This window comes from Borostomias antarcticus (genome assembly GCF_949987555.1).
Source record: "Borostomias antarcticus genome assembly, chromosome: 3".
Taxonomy (NCBI): Eukaryota; Metazoa; Chordata; class Actinopteri; order Stomiiformes; family Stomiidae; genus Borostomias; species Borostomias antarcticus.
The window spans coordinates 6,840,884-6,863,546 of NC_140236.1; the positions used below are offsets into that span (position 1 = coordinate 6,840,884).

General features: G+C 48.9%; 2 protein-coding genes across 2 annotated transcripts in view; one reads left to right on the forward strand and one right to left on the reverse strand.

The window, feature by feature from the left end:
- Positions 1 to 1,214: 1,214 nt before the first annotated feature.
- Positions 1,215 to 15,816, reverse strand: klhl17 (kelch-like family member 17). Its single transcript, XM_084461855.1, has 12 exons — positions 15,684 to 15,816; positions 13,182 to 13,446; positions 12,037 to 12,158; positions 11,458 to 11,679; positions 7,558 to 7,674; positions 6,640 to 6,853; positions 5,340 to 5,484; positions 3,610 to 3,777; positions 3,256 to 3,344; positions 3,021 to 3,094; positions 2,690 to 2,871; positions 1,215 to 1,489 (listed from the first exon to the last, which is right to left on the reverse strand). The coding sequence occupies exons 2-12, from the start codon at positions 13,393 to 13,395 to the stop codon at positions 1,261 to 1,263; spliced, it is 1,776 nt and encodes a 591-aa protein (XP_084317981.1). The 5' UTR covers positions 13,396 to 13,446; positions 15,684 to 15,816; the 3' UTR covers positions 1,215 to 1,260.
- Positions 15,817 to 16,242: 426 nt separating this feature from the next.
- noc2l (NOC2-like nucleolar associated transcriptional repressor) overlaps positions 16,243 to 22,663 on the forward strand; it is a 17,298-nt gene continuing 10,877 nt past the window's right edge. Inside the window, exons 1-12 of the mRNA XM_084436284.1 lie at positions 16,243 to 16,292; positions 16,662 to 16,802; positions 16,898 to 17,081; positions 17,247 to 17,363; positions 17,852 to 17,966; positions 18,264 to 18,354; positions 18,467 to 18,545; positions 18,674 to 18,784; positions 19,088 to 19,201; positions 20,700 to 20,888; positions 21,024 to 21,163; positions 21,466 to 21,577. Of these exons, the coding sequence (XP_084292410.1) occupies positions 16,273 to 16,292; positions 16,662 to 16,802; positions 16,898 to 17,081; positions 17,247 to 17,363; positions 17,852 to 17,966; positions 18,264 to 18,354; positions 18,467 to 18,545; positions 18,674 to 18,784; positions 19,088 to 19,201; positions 20,700 to 20,888; positions 21,024 to 21,163; positions 21,466 to 21,577 (1,413 nt within the window). The 5' untranslated portion in view covers positions 16,243 to 16,272. The remainder of the gene's footprint in view (positions 16,293 to 16,661; positions 16,803 to 16,897; positions 17,082 to 17,246; positions 17,364 to 17,851; positions 17,967 to 18,263; positions 18,355 to 18,466; positions 18,546 to 18,673; positions 18,785 to 19,087; positions 19,202 to 20,699; positions 20,889 to 21,023; positions 21,164 to 21,465; positions 21,578 to 22,663) is intronic.

Below are 22,663 nucleotides of genomic sequence, written 5' to 3' on the forward strand. Positions count from 1 at the left end.
TGACAACTACGACATCTGTTAGGTCATGCGTATGGCAGTGAAAAGACGAATTTCAGCTGAGGGATCAACTTAAAAAAACAAAAAAACAACAACAACTGCCAGTTACTTTCTCAGATGGCTTATGTACAAAGACTATATGAGGAAATAACTTTATAAATAATAGAGCTACAGTATATTACAGCTGTCCTGGTATATTAGTGTAATACACCACTATCAAACCTCTCTAGACTCCGACACAATTCTCAAACACAAATTGAACCACAAGCAGGTTTAACCTTTGATATCCATGATATGCATTTCTCACGACCAAATAAAAGCAATACAGCACTCTGAGGCATTCTGCTCCATCTGATCTTTGCATAAAGCATCTTGGAAACACTTTGAATATATTATTTGTTTTTAAATTTAATAAATAGGAAATATCATTTGACATTATTCTGTTCTTATCAAAAGGATTCAAACTCATTTGCAGCTTTTAGTGATAGATCTCCATAGATCTATTATTCATAGCTTGTTGGTGTTCATGCACTGTTCTGGTGTAGGGGGGTGGATGAACACTGCCTGTTACTGCCACCTAGTGTGACTTAGCAGCGCTACAACTTTTTCCCCCGTCCTGCTGGGACACAATGCCAGTCATGCATGGCAGAACCTTTAGCTACATTCCGAAGTAAATTCATTCATTTTTCTTTTAATTATTGCAAAAAAGTGATCAAATAAATATTGGGAGGACAAAAAGGACAGAGCAGAAACATTTACAGTACACGTGATAAACACATAAATGACCGCCACGGCTGAGACCGAGTTTCAAGCACTGGATTGCAGAAGGATTGAGGGACAGAGTGGCTCTATGTGTTGCTGTGGTTTTCAAACCCCCCTTATCTGAGGTAAAGTCTCTTGTGTTCTTCAAGAGACGAGGAGCTGGTATGTTTATGGTGCAGTTCAATAGTGAGACCTCAGAAACCCCTGAACAGACAAGACCAGTCCAGATGCCCCCCCCCACACCCCACTCTCTCCCCACACACCCAACTCCAACTGTACCTCTCTTGCCCGCTCCCCCCAGCCCACCCACTCCACTCCTCCTCTCTCAAGTATGGTACGACCCTCCCTCTTCCCCTCCCCTCTCCCTCCTTCCCTCTCTCTCTCTCACACAGAGCAGTTGCGTCTCTTTCCGGACGCGGTCTGGGTGGAGACCGAGGCGGAGCCGGGGGGGGACCCGGAGGCGGAGCTCGGGGCCGAGGCTAGCCGGGCGGTGGCCCCGTGTCAAAGGCTGGTGGAGGAGACGGAGAGGGTGGGCGAGGAGGGCGGCGGGAAGTTGAGCAGCTCCAGGACGGCCACGCCCACGCTGCTACGCCGGGTGAACATGCAGGAGGCCGCCACCCACTTGTTGGTGCGGGGGTTGTACATCTCGATGGAGTTCAGGCTGGAGCTGCCGTCGTTGCCGCCCACCGCGTACAGCCAGCCGTCCATGGCCACCAGGTCGTGCGTGCTCCTGGAGAGACCGGAGGAGAAACCGGAGGAGAGAGCGTTAATGGCGGCGGCAAAGCAGCCGGTCACACGCCCGCGAGTCTCGGTCTCATCTGTCCGCCTTGTCTGCATCACCTCCCCGGGTTCTTATCGATCATCCTGGGACAGGAAGTGAGATCTAGAGTTACAGGGCAGGATGCGTCGTCCCGTCAACCCCCCCCCCCCCCCCCCCCCCCGCGCAAACCGGAGGCGCGGGCGACGCCCTCGTTTCTCACCCGCCGAGGCGCGCGGCTAGATAACGACAGAGCGATAAGGAGGATAGAGTCGCGCCGCCACTGATCCGTGCATTTTGTGGGGGCGAGACCGTTCAGAAATTAATTTCCAAACCGCTTCATTTCGGCATTTCACTTGACATTTGACTGGCTGGTCCAGAGTCTGCGGTGCTCAAACACGGCTTCTGTGAGAGACACATCCCACGCCAGGTCTCAACAGCCCATCGACAGACAGTAGCATTTAGAATCATCAATATATTACTGTGAGAGGTTTAAAAGGCTTTAGAGAACTCAGGAACAGAAGAGCCTGTAATTACATTACAGTCATTTAGCTGAGGCTTTTATCCAAAGCGACTTACAATAATTGCATTTAACGTAGGAAAAGACTGTACTACTACAGTTCTCAGAACTCACAAGCATCTCCTTTCTAAAACAAGTGACTAAGACTATAATATAGTGCTGAAGGCAAAGTGCAAGAATAGCAATCTAAAATACAATAGGTGCTTAAGAGGGAGGATCGTGGTAGTACTTGATAAGATGAGTTTTGAGCCTGTGACGAAAGATGGGCAGCGACTGTGCTGTCCTGAGGTCAGTGGGCAGTTTGTTCCACCACTGCGGGTCCAGGACAGAGAAGAGCCGAGCTAACGTAGTTAGCTAGCAAATCCAGTGTCCTGGGCTGTGTAAAAGGAGCCAGGCTCTGTGTGTGTGTGTGTATGTGTGTGTGTGTGTGTGGTAGATGGAACCCCGTGGGTGAGCTGCACTGCTGATGATTAACACCATGGTTTATTCATGGGCCCTCAACGTCGACTGTTGTCAGGTTACCCTGCTCCAATCCTGTCCTAGTTGGAGCGTATCGACCCAGACGCTAGCTGATCAGCGCCAACCATCATCACAACGTTACTGTGCTATTATTACTGTGCGTGGCGAACGTTCCTCAGTAGGAGGAGCCTAACCTGCGGATGGTCATGGAGGTCACGCCCTCCCAGGTGTTGTTCTTGGGGTTGTAGCGCTCCACCGAGTTCAGGCAGCTGGTGCCGTCGTTGCCCCCGGCAACGTAGAGCATGCCCTCCAGCACTGCCACCCCGGCGCTGCTGCGCCGACTCAGCATGTTGGCGATGGCCGTCCACGCGTTGCCCTGCTCGGACACAACCCCAACGCAGCTTTCTCAGTGGTTACCGGGGGGGGGGGGGGGATATTTTACATTGACGTACTGTAGAGATGAGTCGATGACCGTTCATCTCCGTTTTGTGATATTTCTTTAGCGTTAAGTTTTATTTACAGTACCTGCGGGTCATATTTCTCCACGGTCGCCAGGTGTGAGGAGCTGTCGTACCCTCCTACTGCGTACAGACTGCCATCTACAGGGGGGGGGGGAGGGGAGGGGAGGGGGGGGACAGAGAGAGAACGTGCGAGAAGCCCCAGACCTCCGGGTTAGGGAGCCGGTCAGCACACTGGACAGTATACAGCTACTGTAGTTAAATAATGAGATCCTCTGGAGGTGGCCAGTGACGGTGCTCACCCAGAGTGGCCACGCGGACATATCTCCGGCGCGTGCTCATGGCGGCGATGGAGGTCCAGGTGCTGGTCAGAGGGTCATACCTCTCCGCACTGTTGGGGAGGAAGAGGATGAGGAAGACGGGGTCAATTATTGGCGACGCGCCTCTTGACGTGCATTGGAATTACACACTGACTATCAGGGGTGCCCCAAAACAGTCGGAAGACCTACTGTACACTAGTATTAAGGACAAAGATATTATAATAAACAAGTAAATTCCAGGATGCTTTAGAGCCGAGATGTTCCTGAAATTGTGTAATCCAAACCCCCGCCCAGAAGAGCTGGTTTTTCAGGTGTAGTAGTCCGTGTGTCGCGTACCTGTTGAGACAGGAAGCTCCGTCGTAACCCCCGGCGGCGTACAGCAGCCCGTGCAGTACGGCCACGCCCAGACAGCTCCGCCTGGTCCCCATGGAGACCTCCGGTTGCCAGCCGTTGGTGACGGGGTCGTAGGACTCGACGGTGGCCAGGTCTGAGGTGCCGTCGTACCTGAGAGAGTGGGACGAACAGGTGACCCCAGGAAGGATAAAAACAAGGACAGTACATGGGTGTTGAACCTGATTTAACAGAACCAGCAACGGCGCCGCAAGGCGAGAGGTACAGTAGTGTTTTCGGTGGGGTGTGTTTATTTATTGGTTTATTTATTTATTTGTAAGCAGGATTACGCAAAAACTGCCAGACCGATTTTCATGAAACTCGGGGAGGGGGTGTAGCATGGGCCAACTTAGAACCCTTTACATTTTGGAGCGGATCCGAATCACGGGGCGGGTCCACGAGCCACCCAAACATGGCCAGCCATTCGCCTACATTCATTTTTTGAAAGGGGACTTGAAATGGCCATATCTCAACATGGGAAGGTCATAGAAACACAGGGTTTGGCATAAAGCTCTCGGCCTAATGAATGCAGCAATACCAAACATGTCTTGCTTACGCGCACATGCACACACACAGAGCCACGAAATGCATTCATGGGCGGAGGTCTGTGCTCTCCAAGCACTGTTTCTAGTTCTTTATTTGGCTGAAGCAAGAACATTATGACCATTTTTTGTAAAAAAAAATAAATAAATCAACTGTTCTGTATTCTCCACAGAGTGTGTGTCTTTGCTTTAGAAGTCAGAGTTTGCATAATCGTCCCCTGAGGTCACAGTCCATGTAAATGTGCTGGAGCTTCCTACAACCTCAACGTACCGTTTATCTAAGAATGTACAGGATGTGTTCTTATCATCCAGTATGTGTGGTTATGGTGGAGGAGTGTGGATGAATTATGCACAAAGAGGTTCGATGCTGTGGAAGAATTTAAGATGGCGACTATTCAGACCAAGAGACTTCATGTTTTATTGACCACAAACGACTAACCAAGCCCAGAGTTGCCTGCAGTCACGACTGAGGTTTCCGCGCAAAACCTCAAACATTTACAGTATAACATTTGGGAAAAGGCCTGTGGTGACGGGTCAGTGACCCAGGACAGACGGTGGTGCTTGCTAACCGTCTGGCGTCCAGCGCAAAGTACAACTAAACAAACACACAAAAGGCCACAATGCAGCATTCAGTTACAAAGTTCAGAATATTAAATATGGGCCTAAATTGATACTTGTATCAAAGTAATATGTGGCTATGAAATATTAGACAAAACCATACACTACATATATAGAAAAAACCACGACAACACTACCGGAGACGGTGACAGGGCCACGCCCACTCCAATGACCCAACAAAATCCTGTCTGACATCTTGAATTTGAACGAGCGACTGGTCAGATTTCGGGGCCGGTGATTGGTTTACTGTGCTGACGAGGGGGTTCAACTGTGGTGAGGTCCTCTCTCTTAAGCACCTACTGTATTCATATTTTGCTACTCTAGCACTTTGGCTTTAGCACTAGATTATGCTTTGGGTCACTTGTTTAGAAAGGAGAAGGAGATGCACTTCTCCTTTCTCTCTCAGTTCTGGCGAGTAGTACAGTAGTACACTGACTGTCTACGTTTAAAGTATTTATTGTAAGTCACTCTGGATGGAAGCGTCCTAAATGACTGTAAGGTAATGCCATGACTTACCCTCCCACGGCATACAGCTTGTTGCCAATGGCCGCCACGCCAACCCGTGCCCGACGGGTGGACATGGACGCCACCATGTGCCAGCGGTCCGTCCGCGTGTCGTAGGCCTCGCAGTCGCCATGGATAGCGAACAGGCTCCCGCCCCCTGGACCACACACACACACACACACACACACACACACACACACATACATACATACATACACACACACACACACACACCGGTCCACAATGTAGTTCAGGTTACAGTTTGAAGCGAATACCGTTTATTAGACAGTGTGTGTGCATACAACCATGTACAGTATGCTATAGTATGTATATACAGTTTATTCTACATGTACAGTACTGTGTAGAAGTCATAGGTCACTCAAGAAAATTCTGTGTAAAAATGTACCTGGGTAGTAAGTGCCTATTTGCTCGTAAAAACACTAGAATAAATACAAATAAACATTAATACAATAAAAAGTAATCAGAATTTCTTGTGTTTTCCAGAAAGTTCATGATGTGTTCAAGCTGTCATAAAGAAATGTGTAGAGACTGAGCAGGTTGAAGACGCAGCGCAAGACCCAAAACGCTGTCTTTATCTGATGACCAGCACTTACAGGTCACTTCCTTAAGGGACAGAAGGACAGGTCACTTCCTTAAGGGACAGAAGGACATCCAGAGAAGTGCTTGCTCTGCATCAGGCAGAGTCATCAGGCACCAAAGTACATGATTTGACCGTGAGAAGACAAATGGGGTGGTGCAGCTAAGACATGGGGGCGTCGCAGCTAAGAAACCATTCTTCGCGGAAAGGCAACAGGCAGAAGAGATTGCAGATATACGAAAGACCATAAAGCATGGAGCGACAACCAGTGGCAGATGTTCTGATGGAGTGATGAGTCGAAATGTGACATTTTTGGTTACAAAAACGCCAGTATGTCAGCAAGAGAGTTAGTAAGAAGAACATTGATTCTGTGAAGCACGGCTGTCACGGTTCGGGGTGGCATTTCAGCCAACGTAGGGGATCTGGTCACAATCAATGGAATGATGAATGCAGACAAATAAAAACAGATTTTGATTCATCGCGCTGTGTCTTCGGAAAAACGACTGATTGGCCAAGAACATCATCTTTCAGCGTGATAACGACCCCTAACACACTGCAAACGCAATTCATATTAACGCCGCGGTTTTTTTTACGAGCAAATAAAACACTCACTGCCCGGATAATAAAGCGCCACACATCATTCCCTCGGGTGCGCGTGCGAGACTGTTTTTGTGGCGCGTGTACCCCGGCGGGTACCTTCGGGGGCACACTGACCGACGGCGAAGAGCACGGGGCTGGCGCCCTCGCAGCGGCGGGGCCGGGTGCGGCTGTTGCTGAGCACGCCCCTCTGCTCGGGCATCAGGTGGTACTTGAGGGCCTCGATCAGCAGGTCCTTGCACTCCGAGTGGTGGCGCACCAGCAGCTCCGTGTCCACGTTGCTCATCAGGAAGTCCCGCCTCAGGAGCGGAAGACGCACGCACTTCATCAGCTGAGGGAGGGAGGAGAGAGGAAGGGGGGTGTTGGGGAGAGAGGGAGGGAGGAAGGAGAGAGGAAGGGGGTGTTGGGGAGGGAGGGAAGGAGGGAGGGAGGAAGGAAGGAGAGAGGAAGGGGGGTGTTGGAGAGGGAGGGAGGGAGGCAGGAAGGGAGAGAGAGGGTGTTATGGAGGGAGGGAGGGAGGGAAGGAGGGTGTTAGGGAGAGAGGGAGAGAAGGTGGGTGGAAGGAGGAGGTGTTGTGGAGAGGGGGAGGGAGGGAAAGAGGGAGGGAGGAAGGAGGGGTGTTGTGTAGGGAGGGAGGGAGGGAGAGAGGAAGGGAGGAGGGAGAGGTGCGGGCGGGTGAAGAGAGGGAGGAGTGCGGAGGGGTAAAGTGAGGTAAGAGGCGCAGGAGAGCGTGTGAAAGGGAGGATGAGTCACACAGAGAAACTAACCAGCGAGGCTCAGCTGACAACCCTGAATAAATAACTGTCGCGTTAAACGGCTAGAACGCTTCTCGAGATAAACTCTCCGCATCAGTTACACCGAGCCCAAGTCAGCGGAATATTTCCCACAATTCAGGTCTTCAACCCGGTGTCGGGACTGCCATGAGGGCTTCGTATCAAACCCCACTCTTGGACTAAAAGGAAATGGATGAGGTGAAAGAGAGGGGAGTAGTGCTCTGTGAGCGGGCGTGTCTGGGCGTCTGGCGTGGGGGTTTACCCAGGGTACGTGCTGCCTGCGTCCGTCGACGTCGTGCTTGACCCAGCTCAGCACCGCCCGGTACACCTCCTCCTCGGACGGGACGTTCAGGTTGTCGCTCGAGATGAGATCCAGCACCTGAACACGTCAGGAAGAGACAGATGGGGAGAGAGGGAGAGGAGAGAGGGAAGGGGAGAGAGACACAGAGAGAGAGAGACAGAGAGAGGGAGACAGAGAGAGAGAGAGAAGGAGAGGGAGACAGAGCGAAGAGAGAGAGGAGACAGACAGAGAAGGAGAGAGAGGAGAGAAAGACAGAGAGGAGAGAGAGAGGCTCAGCAGTCAATATAATCTCTTTATTTTGGGAAATTCCAGAGAATGAGGAAGTGCTCCTATGAATGCTTTCAGCCCTGAGGGTTTACTTTATCTGACCCTCAGACCGCGCCCCCACCTTTTCAGGAGGCGGGGTTATACTGTGATTGGTCAGCATGAGCGACACGTCAACGAAACAAGGGAAATGTGCAGGCAGAGGTAACGCCAGATTCAGACCGGAGGCGGAAGCGTCAATTCTCATGCCAGCAGGAGCCCGGCTGTTCACACAGGAAGTGCATTTCTCCACGCCGGTCGCCGAGCAATTCTGCTCCTTTGCACTTCATTCACACACAATATACAGAAAAAATAGACCAGATGCCGAAACTATCGCTGCAGAACGGTTAAACTGGTTAACATGGGCGCCGAAAGGAAACGGGCTGTGCTTTTGCATCCGGTCTGAACCCACCTTGTGTGGTCCAGGTGGCGGCCTAAGAAATACCAGGGTGAATATTTTATCTTTGACCACACGGTCATTATTCCCACATCCACAAATTGAGTGGTTAGGTTGGGGAACCTACATCACATTCTCCTCAATGCCGTTTATCACTTTTATATGATATGTGATCATCTTGCCATCGTGACAGCCAGAACACTACGCTATCCTTTGGACAGACAGAATTGCAGCGGAGGTGGACTGCTATATTTGGGTGAAGAGTGTGGGTGTACTGTACAGTGTCTCTGTGTGTGTGTGTGTGTGTTTATGTGTGTGTGCATGTGTCTGTTTGTGTCAAATTAACGATTATGGTATGTTTGTGTAGAAAGCAGTACTTGTGCTTGTGAATGTGTTTGCACATGTCTTAAATGAACTATTAGGGTGTGTGTGTGTGTGTGAGGGTGGGTGGGTGCATGGTGTACAGTCAGAGGGCTGGCAGGGCTCCCAGGCTGGAGTTGGGCGGGGCTAGCGTGGCCAGCTGCTGCTGAGAGCAGTAGAATAGCAGCCTCCCGAGAACAGCATCAGCTAATCCAGAGAAACTCAGACACGCGCACACACACCCACACACACAAACACACACCCACACACACAAACACACAAACTCTACCACTTCTACCGTTACTGCCTACTGTCCCACCCTAGGGCCCACACAGCATACTGCAGCAAATACACAAACATGGAGATGGGGAGAGAGAGAGAGAGAGAGAGAAAGAGAGAGTAAGAGTGTGTGTGTGTGTGTGTGTTTGTGTGGGTGTTCAAAAGGGACAGTGGGGGTATTCTAAGTTTGATAAAGGGTCCCAGCGTGTCCCATAGCCTAAGCCTATTACATAAAGGCTGTGCCGGTGATGAAGACGCTGTGAAGTATCATCCCACAGTACAGTCTGGTGTAGTGCCCCCCCGCACCCCCCCGTCCCCCCGCCCGCCCCCAGTCTACCAGAGGAAATATGGGGCGTGATTCACGACTATGAGCTCAGCGGCGCAACGAGCGCTTTGGTAAATACTGTGAATCCAGTCCCCTGGTGCAGAGAGCTGAGTGGGCACACGACAGCTGCAGAGAGAGAGAGAGAGAAAGAGAGAGAAACGGGATGAGTGAGACACGAGAGGGGGAGGAGGAGGAGAAAGAGTGCGAGAGAAACGGGGGGAGAAAGAAAGAGAAGCGCTGCCCTGCAGCCTGTGGCAGACAGCACTTACGCAGCTTAGCCTAGCCTCCGCTAATGGATTGTGTCTAATCAGATAAATGGACAGGGTCTGAGGGACGCCACAGAGGGACACAAACATGGACAGGGTCTGAGGGACGCCACAGAGGGACACAAACATGGACAGGGTCTGAGGGACGCCACAGAGGGACACACATGGACAGGGTCTGAGGGACGCTACAGAGGGACGCCACAGAGGGACACACATGGACAGGGTCTGAGGGACGCCACAGAGGGACACAAACATGGACAGGGTCTGAGGGGACGCCACAGAGGGACACAAACATGGACAGGGTCTGAGGGGACGCCACAGAGGGACACGAACACGGCACTAAGCTGAGCATTCACTCTCGCGCCGGACCCGACTCGCTCGCTTTAAAGATGCAGGGATTTCGTTGGTCAGCGGGTAAACAGGCCTATCCAAATGTGTCCCACTTCTTCTTTCACGGCTAATTCGAGCTATCGTCACATGAGCCTCAGTTCTCTTCAACTTCAAAGGAAAGTTTCAAAAGAAATGTTGCCATTTTGACAGCAACAATAAGGTTCCTTCCTTTGTTATAAGCAAACCCTAGCCTCAGCCGTAAAAATTCTCACAAGGTTTTGGAACGTCGTTAAAAAATATGCCTTTAGGGTGCCATAGCTTTGCCTTATTACAACCTTCATGACTCACTGGCCGCCGTTATCATCACAGGGCCCAGGCCGTAGACGAGGAAGAAGTGACGGCTACGATGAGTTGGCGTGACAATTAAATCAGCCCATGCGTCATGACAGGGTGATGACACCCCCAGAGACATACTGACACGAGGAGCCGAGGACGGGGAGACATCTCCTAAATTAATTTTGTTAAGGCGAGCAGAGCAGCCACTCTTGGCTATGTGTTCATTATACTGTAGAGCCCTGGGAGGTTTGGGAAAGCTTAGATCTGCGCAAGCTGTATGTAGATGAACTAGAGATGTAATGGTATGAACATTTTACATCACGATTATAGCGATCAAAATTATCACGGTTATCAGTATTATCGCGTTACTGTTAAAATGTGCTGAAAATGTTCAATAACTACTGATACACACACTGAAATCGTTTCACCAAGTTTTATATTGAAAACCACAAATAAAATTAGCAGCACTGCACTTTTTGCTTGTGTAAACATTAAAATAATGCATCTGGGAGACTAGTTTTGGTTGATGCTGGACAGTATTTACAGTGAGTTTTTCAAAGCATGGTAATCAAACACGGTTTTACTGATCATTTTATCGCGATAAATGTAATCACATTTTAGCGTGGTTTATCACTAAACCGGTTATCGTTACATCCCTAAGCTGAACAGCGCCAAGCTTACAGCTGCGTAGAGCGCACTAGAGCTAGCTAGGCTACCAATGTTTTACACCTACGTTAGCAACGAGTGTCGTATTTTTGCTGACTGTAGATTAACTAGCCAAGTTAAGATAGCTAGCTAATGTTAGTTAGTGCTAACGTTCGATGTCTCTGCAGTTTCGCCAAAAACCGACCGTTGTCGTCATCAGAACAGCCTTTTACAGCCTGCGCTCTAGCCCAAAAAGTTCAACTTCTTTTCAACTGCAAAAAAGGCCTAGAGCTCATGGCGCTGTAGCACTAAAAAGCGCTTGGAACACAGCTCTGGTCTCTACAGCGCCCTAGAGCTCATTGTAAACAATGAGTAAACAGCGCCAGCTCTAAAATACAACTTGCCGATGGACACGCACCCTAAGAGAGGAATAAGAGAGGAACATAAACCAAAAAATGAGCTGGTTTTCCCGACAATTATCATTTAGGAAAGTTCACAACACTTAAAATGCAGATTCTCCCAAAGATGTTTCTCAGTCTAGACTTTTAGTCCAACCCTTCTGGACTAGTCAGAGACAGGCCTGGTCTAGAGTCTTTTGGGTCTGACTCCAGGACTCCTACCTGTTTGAGCGGCTGCAGCATGAACTCCTCCGTCTTGGACACCTCCACGAAGTGCTGCAGGACGTACTTGTTGGCCGACTTGAGCAGGTCGCTGCAGGAGTGCGTGTCGGCGAAGCCGCGGATGCCCAGGCAGTTGGAGGGGTCCAGCTGGCTGAGGAGGAACTTACAGCAGGCGTCCCGCACCCCGTTGAGCTGCAACAGGCTGGCGGCGGGCAGCAGCGTCTGGTGACGGGGCGGGGGCGGGGTGAACATGTTTTAGATTTGATTAAACGCCGCCATGATAGGTCACAATTGTCTACACTCTGTACTGCTGTACTACACTCATCATCTCTGGAAATGAGGGAAACCTCTGAGATTTTTTGAGTCTAAATAAAGGTTTAAATAAAAAAAAATGCTGATAATGGCCACGCCACTGGTCACTAAAAGCTTATATTAGTGACCGTAGGCTCTAAGGGAAAGCTTAAATAAAATACAGCAGGCTTCTTCAAAGTTCTTGTTCCAGGTGTGCCTTGGAGCTAGCACAAATAAGAGTTTGGAAGCGCTACATCGATGGCGCCGTCAGCTCCGCAGCCCCCCTACCTGCACGTTGCCTTCCCCCACCACGATCTCCGCTGTGTAGGCGTACTGCACCAGCTGCTCCAGCGCCTGCGGGTCGATGTCGTGCAGGGTCACGTGGGTCTGCCGGCTCTCCGACATCTCGTCTGCGTGACCAGAGACGGCAGATGGTCATACTCAAAACTGTGAGCCACGGATCAAAAACCCAAGTGTGCAGTATCTGTACCCGGGTGGAGATGAACAACTGTTGTGCGCTGAGGTATATACAAAAAAAACGCTTGATGAAACGTTACGGTGAAACTAGTTCCTACATAGAGTACATTATACCACTTCCTCCCACTGTTAGGTTATGATGATTTGTGATTGCTGCACTGCACTGCAGAGATTTTCAAGTAGCTGCTTGTTTTATCAGTTGGTATGAGCTTCATATACAGTAACATCTGTATATAATATTGTTAGTGTATCATATTATTCATATATTTACATTTCTGTGCAGCTTGTGCCTTAAACCTCCCTCCGTCTTCCCCTAATTCCCTCACGCACACTTAATTCCCTCAGAGCTGGAGGTGCTTGGTTAAGTCATTCCAATAAACGGTTAAATAAGCAGATTTGAGAGTGTTTAGTGCGGGTTCAGATAAAAAGCAGCCTAGTGGTGAGCTTCACAGCCCATCTCTCCAGGGACATACCCTCACAGGGTTCTAGTCTGAGCTGCAGAGGAGAGGAGGAGGAGGAGGAGGAAGACTGGGACACACACATCACCTGGTGACCTATGACCCCAAGAGGAAAGAGGACGAACACAAAAGGACAGGGAGGAAGGAGGTGATGAGGCAGGAAGCTGAAGGACGAGGTATTGCTCACGAACGATGAACACACAACCAACAGATGTCTGAGCGCTGAAGCAGCAAAGACTTCATTACATGGTGCTACTAACGGCCGAGGTACTGTAAGCAGATACGAATGGAGCTTGTTTTGTGTGGAGACCCCAGAGTTTTGTCTTCCAGCAGGGATACAGGTATGGCGGAAAGAGAGGCAGCGGAATCACACACGCTCAGCTCACTAGCGCACAAGTTGAAACACTCGCACACAGCAAGGACACACTTGTTCGGGGGGGGGGCAGCAATGCTTTCAAAAGCCCAAGGAGGAGGACAAGACGAGGGAGGGACACCTACTGGTAAACATGGCGTGGAAGTAGGGGCTGCACGATGCCAGCACCACCTTGTGCGCCTTGATCTCCTTGTTGGAGACGTGGAGCACGATGTCGCAGAGCAGCCCGCGCTGGCGCATCCGGTTCATGGACACGAACGAGTCGTGGTAGTGGCGCTTGGAGTTGTGCGAGATGCTGTGGCCGTCGCGGTTCAGCAGCTGCATGCCCCCTTCCATCATGGCGGCGGGCTTGGCGGCCGCCGGCTCCTGCCTGGGCCTCACGCTGGGCGACTGCAACACACAGACACACACAAAAGAGGTCGATCAGTCTGATGTGTAGCCCACCACAGTTCAATCACTCCCAACTCCAAACGGGAGTCATCTGACTTTGTTCTCTTTCTAAAGCCCAACCAGTGTCTGAAAAGTTTTTAAAAAAGGAAGGTGTCGTAATCTGTCTATTACTGGTAGACAAGTCACAATAACAGTCATGACAGCTATGACATAGCGGTATAGGAGTTACTCTTGAACACATTCTCTGACATCCTCTGTCATGACCAATTATGCTTACTTGTCACAGCTGACCACACGTTGTTACTATAATTAAGGCTACAGCTTTATTACACAGGGTGGAGGAGTGAACATGTAAACATGCCAAGAGTGTGAACTCTTGTCTACTCTGAGCTTAATCAAGCTATATAGTTTGCATATAGCCTAAATAGGCTAATTTCTCATTAAGGGGGTAGCCACTCCTTCATATGTAGAGTGCACAGTGGGGCATTGTAGGCAGTGAGTTAGGTATCGCGTTGGGATACAGCATGGCAGGGAAACGGAGGGGAAAAAGAACATAGACCAATTTCATTGGTAAATTCTGTCTGTTGCTAACCAGTTATGTTGTTTGTAGGAATATTAGATGTATTGTGGATTTGTATCAGAATTAGCTGTGAGCTCGCCCCCAGCTGCATACCTTGGGAGGGAGAGGGAGGTACACAGGATGTTTTCCTTCTTGTCCTCTCTTCCTGAGAGTTGTCCTTCAGAATGTGGCAGGATTAGCCTAATCGTTTCATAAGTGTTTTAATGAATACTCCACCTTGCTGTGAAAGGTTACACCACCTACGGCTACTTCACAGCTTTGAACTGTAACATTATTCATATAAAACCATCTCCATCTTTCCATCTTGTTTTTGGAAAACAACTCTTGTCTCTGATGGACATCTGAGCTGGAAGGATGAATAGAGAACTGCAATACTGTAGAAATCTGTAGGCTACTCTGAGTCTGTAGCTACTTTGGTGCCAGCGCTGGTGCACAAAAGGTACATGGTAACTATAACAGGTTTTACGCATGATACTACAGTGACTCAACCTTGGCTAGTGGGGGCAATGGACTCGTAGTCTATGGAGCTGATGTTGAACTAGTACATGAGTGCAGTTTCTTTAGATAACATGCTATTTTACCTGTACACTTCACACACCATCTCATATGTCACATCTATGCACGACATGGACACCACACCACCCCTTCAGATATTAAACTAGACTGGCATAGCTACATTTCCTTTTCCTGACTCAGCAGGCTGGATGGTTGCCAGACATACGGCTTTCATTTATGCATCCATTTTTTCCCGGTATGACCGTCAGTGGCCTGCTGTCAAATATTGTCATTCTTTGCCTCTTTCGAATGCATGTCAGTGCCTTCTTTGATGCACCCCAACCCCCATTCCTCCATCTATTTCAAATAACAGTATCATCATCAGCATTCACACGCAATGGTAAGGTGAAGGAAATTCAAATTACCAGTGGTTAATGTTGCGGTTCTTTCAGCCCCCTTTCCTCTCCTCTCTAAATTGGAGTGGAATGACAGGCAGTGTCGTGTCAGATTTCACTTGCTAATAATTCCTACTGTTAATCTTGGTCCATGTCTGTGAAGCACACGAAATAGAAAGCCTCCGGTCAGTGCCCACTGTTGTTGACGTAAATGCAAACTGCATGAGCAGTGACATCAGTTTTTAAGGTGGCGTTCCAGCTGTTAATGCTGGTGGGATGTCTCCCGAAGGTGGGCTATGTGTGGTGGTGATTGACATTCGCAGAGAGACATATTAACTGTGTTATTTTTCTTAGATTTTTAAATTATTCAGCTAAATCACACATTGCGGCTGTATACTACTCACGCTCGTTCTTTAGTGCGCGTTACGACCTTAAATTAGGCAGCGAGGACTGAACAGACACAAGGAAGCGTGCATTTTATGGCTACACCACAACATTCGGCTAGAACGCTATACTAATCAATCAACTCTGAGCCATTATTGACCAACCTTGACCATTATTGCATTGTCCACTATGTTAAGATTGTCCGTTCAAAACAACAAGACATCCGTTTGTGTGTACCACAGTGTTCAAATAATAATTTAAAATATCAACGAACCAATATTCCACAAAATGCATTGCACCTACTCAATGGATCAGCTGATGCTTCCAATGTCCTGTGGGGATTTGTAATAAAACTGCTGGGTTTTGTAGGCTATAAAACTCACCAGTCGTCTGTGTCGCAGAGACAGCCCAAATGTTCTTTTTGTAATCTTTTCCAGACCGCAGTATCTTACGGTGCTCGACAATATGACTAGCTTTCCATGTCTCGGGAATGCTTAACGTTAATTATCATTTCTAAATCACATGTCGGTCGGTAGCATCAGAACAGTGCTTGTTTTCACTGCTCACAGCACTTGACGCTGAAAACTAAAATATTTGTTTGCAGTTTTTTCCAACAGTTTTTAAAAGTCACCCATTCATGTCTTAACAAACTTGTTACCGTAATACATATATATTGCGTTATGTATAGGTCTAATATAAAATAGTTGATCATAGTTTCCTCCGGCTCTGCTCAAACAAGCGCGGATTTGTAATAGCAGGCTATAAGCATTTTCAATCTGACTGAATCTTCTCTCTTCTTCTTCTTCTCTAGTGTTTATTTAACAGCTAGACAACATCGGCGTTACATTACATTTTTTTTGTGGACCGACCGACCGACCGACCCAAAACGTGAACCACAAAACCACTCCTTCACATGTACACTGGTGCATTGTGGGACTGGGAAGTGAGTTAGGAGTCACGCTTGGATCCAGCATGGCAGCGAAACAGAAAAGGTAACCAAATAACATATTATTTATGGAGATCAAACACAACTTTGGTGAACAATAAAAGTTGGCCGTTTTGAGTCTGCAAAAGAACAGCTTTGTGTTGATCTCATTTTGCATTGTCGTGCTGTTTTAGAGCTTAACGTCACTGACACTGGTAGCTAAGTTAGCTAACCAATGTTAGCTAGCCTGCTAACCAATTCTATGTGTATTCTAGCTAGTTCTGCCAGAAAGGTTGTAAATAATTATAATTTCAAGTAACGTTAACCCTGCTTGTCCTCGGCTCCATTCAGCAATCTAGCTTGCTTATGAATGGTACTTTTTCGAGCGTTCTTCTACAGTATGTTCACTGTGCTGTGTACCTCGCCTATGCTTTAGGAAGCTGGAGGACCTCAGCGTGGACGAGTTCCTGCTGTCCGGCTTTGACTCCGCAGGGGAGCAAGACTCTGAAGATGAGACTCCCACCCAGAATGGACGGAAGAAGAAGACGAAAGCAGGGACATCTGCTGCTCCCGAGAAGTTAGTTTCACTCACCGATCTATAGTGTCATTGTTTGAGAGCAGTTCGTTTTAATTAGTAGACCGTTATCCAACTGTATGATGTGTTTCTCACAGGGGCGCAAAAAAGCAAGGCAAGGCCTCCCAGCACAAAGACCAGCTGGCCAGGTTAAAGAGTAAAGACCCAGAGTTCTACAAGTTCCTGGAGCAGAACGACCAGACGCTGCTCAACTTTGACGACACTGACAGCTCAGAGGACGAGGAGGAGCGGAAGTACCACACACTGCCCAGCCAGCTGGAGGTAAGGACCATGTCTGTCCTTGACTGTGATATTCTTTACCTTGAGTAGTGTGATATTCTCTCTTCCTCCTTTTCTGCCTGTGTGTGAGTTATGGTCTGTTGTTATAGTTGCTGCTACGTTCTTTGTAGATGGCAGGTAGCTAACATGAACGTCTTGTCACCTCAGGAGGCCAGCTCTGGTGACGAGGAGGGGGAAGATGAGCCTGCCAAGAAGTCCAAGAAGACAGTGGAGGCCATCAAAGTCACAGATAAAATGGTGGAAGACTGGAGAGCCGCTATCAAGGTAGCATTCTGTCTACAGGCTAGCATTAGGTCTACTTACCCCACACCAGCAGTGTGTGGCCTTTTGTACTGGTGTACTCTCGCATAGCTAGACCTAGGTATCTCTACACTTCGGTTACGTTGTGCCAGTGCTGGAGAAACGTCTGGCTGGACTCATTACCGTTCGAGAATCGGTGGGAGGGGGAGCTGTATTTGTTTACACCAATTACATTCAAATAAGCTTATTGGCATGACATGAAAAAACCTATGTTGCCAAAGTAGTACATAAAATCCTGAACATTGACAAATGATAAGATAATCGTCATCGGCAGAGCGGTTGCTCGGTGATTGCAGGGTTGTTGTTTCACGTAGTCTGGGTTGGCTGACCACGTGAATCGGGTGCTACTGATTGGGCAGTAATAGACTGATTTTCCCAAAACCTAAAAACTAGTATTGGTGTGCATGGAGCTTGCTTCTCATGTGTGCATGTTTCCCCGGCCCCGCCTCCAGGAGGAGCCCACGCCCCGCCTCTTCAGAGAGATCACCCAGGCCTTCAAGGCCGCCGTGGCGACCACCAAAGGCGAGGGCGGAGACCAGTGTCGATACAAAGTGGCCGACAGCTCAGGTCAGGAACACGCATGAACGAGTCACTGAGCGTTCCCCCGCCTGAAAAGTGAACAATGAGAGTTGCGGGGGGGGCATCTCAGTAGTGTGGAACGGCTTCCTCTCCTTATCTGACGCTTTCCCTTAAAAATGCTTCTAAAAAAGGTGCATCACCATACACACACATCTGTGTACACCAGGCGTTAAGCTCCTGATTACTAGTGCACCTGTGATGCTCTTGACTACCAGTGCACCTGCTTTAGCATGATTCCTGACGTCTGTCTCCCCTGTGAACCTGAACGCTCGTGTTCCCCTGCAGTGTTCAACGCCCTGGTCCTGTTCTGTATCAGGGACGTGTACGTCACCCTCCAGAGGATCCTCAGCCTCAAGCCAGAGAAAGACCAGAAAAAGTAAGTGTTTGCCGTCGGCTGGGACACCGCTTTGACTCGTCTTAAGACATTTTTTTTTTAAGGTGGTCTAAATAAAAGTCTACCCTCCTTTCTCCTTTCCTCCTATCTCTAGGCCTGTTCTTCCGTCGTCCAGTCCAAAATGGCAGAAGAACATGCTGGATATCAAGATGTACCTCGGTGGGATCGTTCAGGTCTGTCCTCCTGCTGATTATATCACCCAGCTGATTTTTGCCTCCGCTTTTGTCTGAAATATTTCGATTTCTTTTTCTACATGGGTGTACTCTCTTTCTCAATCGATCGATCGATCTCTTTCTAACAGCTGCTGTCGTGTCTGACGGAGTCCACGGTCGTCAGCGCAGTCCTAAGGCACGCCAACCAGCTAGTGCCGTACTACCTGTGTCTGCCCAAACAGTGCCGACAGCTGCTCAAGGTGAGCCTCTCTTCCAACGGTGGAGAGGGGGAGGGAGGGGAGGAGACGGGTACAGAAGAGTAGATGGAGGAAATGGAAGGGGGGAGGGAGGACGAGAGAGTTGAGAAGAGGCAGAGGAGGAAGGGAGGGGTAGTGAGGGAGTTATAGGGGTGGGTGTACAAGGGACAGCTGGATTCACGTAGGCCTATGGATTTGCATCATAGTCCCCTCCAAAACCTACCTCTCTCAGGCCCTCTCTCTTTCTCTCTCCCCATCTCTCTCTCTCTCTCCCCCCCATCTCTCTCTTCATCTCTCTGTCTACAGCAACTGATCAAGCAGTGGAGCACAGGGGAGGAGACGAGCAGAGTCCTGGCCTTCCTGGCCCTTAACAAGATCTGCCGACAGAAACAGGACAAGTACCTTAACCCCATTCTCAAGGTGAGTGCCTCAACCCCGTCCTCAAGGTGAGCTGTCTACTAGGAATGTGGGCGCCTGGGCAGATAGTCGTTTATACGACTACACTTCGGCTTCTGCTAGTTGGTTAGGAAATACTAGTCGGTTAGACTATGAAAATAGTAAGCGCGAAGTCACCTCACACACATCGGTCTTGACTGAACTAAACCTAACAACAGCAACCCTAACAATAAGAGCCTGAGCACTGTGAGTTGTTTACTAGTAGTCACACCCCTGTCTGTCTATTCAAGTGTGTGTCTGCGTGTGTGAGGGAGAGAAAGAGAGTGATTCCAATCCTTACTACAGCGTTATTTGAGCCGCACAGCTCTGGTCGTAAAACCAGCAACATTTTTTTTTCTCTCAGAAGTTCAGGAGTACTTTACAGTAATTTGAAAGACGATGGGAACGTTTCATATAGGTTGTGTCCGTTGTGTGCATGTTTTCTTGGAATATCCAAGAAAACATGCAACAGACAAAGCATCCTGAAGTTCTGGTCTTTCTCATTCATGCCATGCGCAAACATTCGTTTCTCTCACTTGCTGAGGGGAGCGGGTGTAAGCCTAACTCGCCACACTATTGAAGAAAACAAGTATGTTTTCATCGCTCACAACCTTAGCGGGCAGAATATAGGAGAGCAGCTTTTTATGGTCATGTTCTGATTTGGAATAAATATGTTTAGACACGAATAGGCTATATACCAACATCCATATAAAGTTGGCTATTTATTTAAGTTCGTCACTTCGTGCCACGTTGTGCTTTTCTAGTCATTTATTTTTCATTTACTTAACAAACGCAGAATATCCCATTCATGAAACAGCTGTTCCATTGAGCTCTGCTTAATTCTATTTAAAGGTTTAGTTTAGATTAGCTATTATGCTACCTTTGATAGGCTACATCAATGTTCTAGTTTTAGCCTACTGAAACATAACAGGCTATTAGGCTAGCCGACTCTTCAATTAAACAAAATGAATCATATTGAGATCTTTGCTAAGTAATAAGCTATAAAGACAGGCTCATACTGTTTTCCACTGACGAACAAGAGAGCGAGTGAATTGAGTTGCCCTGCACTACCGGTGCAGATTGGCTGCCCGAGTGGTTTGGGAAGCGCCATTTTAGACTAGTCGTATGGTCGGTTACAAAACCACCGTGTACACGTCGATGATAACAGTCGCTGCGCACATTCCCTACTGTCTGCTTCAGTGATGTCCACCATCTCCTTTCCCATGTTGAAAGGTGAGCTGATCAGAAGCATGCATTTGGGGCATCAAATGAGGACACCATAGAATGCCTCTTGTCCAATCAAATTACTTGGTTCGAACTAACTGTTGTATTAACAGGTAACAAATAAGCTTCTAACTAGGAACAGCAGGTTATAGGCCCAAGAGATTATACCACTCCCCTCTTCAGCTGTACAAACTGCACCTCTAGGTTTCCCCTCTGAGTCCTCAACCCCATCTCCCCTCTCTCTCCGCCCCCCCGACAGCAAATGTACATCTCCTACGTTCAGAACTGCAAGTTCACGTCCCCCAACGTGCTGCCCTTGATCAACTTCATGCAGCGGACCCTGACAGAGATGTACTCGCTGGACACGCAGGCCTCCTACCAGCACGGCTTCATCTACATCCGCCAGCTGGCCATCCACCTGAGGAACGCCATGGCCATGAAGAAGAAGGTCGGTGAACACACACACACACACAGTCGACAAGACGGCCTCACACACGTGCGCGCATACACACGCCAGGCATGTAGCTCGAAGCGCACTGTTCGGGATGTAACGTCAGCTGTGTTTCTCCGTCACCTCTCCCAGGAGACGTACCAGTCTGTGTATAACTGGCAGTTCGTCCACTGTCTGTACCTGTGGTGTCGCGTGCTGGGAACCCTCCATCCCAGCGATGTCCTCCAGCCTCTCATCTATCCACTGTGCCAGGTCATAGTGGGCACCATCAAGTGAGTACACACGCGCACACACACACACACACACACACACACACACACACACAGCATCATATTAAACCATATTTGAACAAACCTAGAATCATCCGCATGTACCAGTTTGAAAGAAAGAGATTTTGTCTTGAGTAATATGTAGATTTTTTTATTTTTTATCATTCACTAGAGGAAAAAAATAACCCGGCTAGCTTGCACTACATGTAGAAAAATCATCAGTAGTACACCAGAAGCAATAACAAGGCTCCACTACCAGTTGCTGCCAGCAGGTGGCAGTGCTAACCAATGCTTCCCTCTTGCAGGCTGGTTCCCACCTCACGCTACTACCCGCTGAGGATGCACTGCGTGCGAGCCCTCACCCTCCTCTCTGGCAGCACCAACACCTTCGTACCAGTGCTGCCCTTCCTGCTGGAGGTAGGACGCCATGTTACCCCCCCCCCCATCCCCCCCCCCCCCAGTCAGTTGAGCAAGTGGCGTTTACAGCGCCCAACACCAAGATTGCGGGTTTGGGTCCCTAACCAGGAATGTATGTTTAGAAACCCATGCAACTGCCGTTCTGGTAAGAGTTTGTCGTTGGATTGGTAGAAGCAATATAGTGGAAAGAGGCACCCAGGTTGTGTCACCAATATGGCTATTGCATGACGCTAGGTTTAGTCACAACAGATGGAAACAATGAGATTATGAGTGTTGAAATGTTCCTTCGGTTGTCAGTGGAAAACCGTCCGTAGCATGAAAGACTGCCTGGTCTCAACAGCTAACTACACAACATGAGGGGCAGGAAGTTGATCTAGGACTGCTTGTGTCTGTATATCTGCTTGCAAGAGAGTTACCTTTTTTGTTATCAGACAAAACACAGGTCACCAACTGTCGACATTTTCCCTGAGGTGTTGGAGGGCCTGTTGTCTGTCAAGTGGCAGAGATGTGGTTTGGGCCTCTTGTGTGTTTTGGTGTGAAATTCTGTTGTGGTTTGAAGGAAAGGAGAGAGCGGTATAGGGTGCGGCAGATTCTCGTTAGGCCTTGTGGGAGTGGTCACGGCGTGTGTGTGTGTGAGCGTGTGTGTGAGCGTGTGTGTGAGCGTGTGTGAGCGTGTGTGTGTGTGCGTGCGTGGATAGCCTGACCAGAGTGATAAAGACAGGCTGTGCTCCTCATACACTCAGCAGCAAACCACATCCTCTCTGCCTATGGCGTAGGACCCCCCCCCCCCCCTCCTCCAGTCCCCTCCCGATCAACACACACACACATTTGTACCCCCCGGCAGCTAGCCATGTTTATTTGTGACGCACACCATTTCCTGTGGGGGTTTTTTTCTTCTCCTCTGCTGCGCCGCTCGTTAAAAGGCAGGCGGAGGTTTGCTGCTACTGTTTTAATTAGAGCAGCAGTAGCAGCCCCCTCATGTGTGTGCGTGCGTGTGCAAGCGAGCGCACGCTCCCGTCTCCAAAGTGGGGGGTGGATGATTTGGAGCTTCCTGCTTCAGTTGTGTGTGTACGTGTGTGTGTGCGT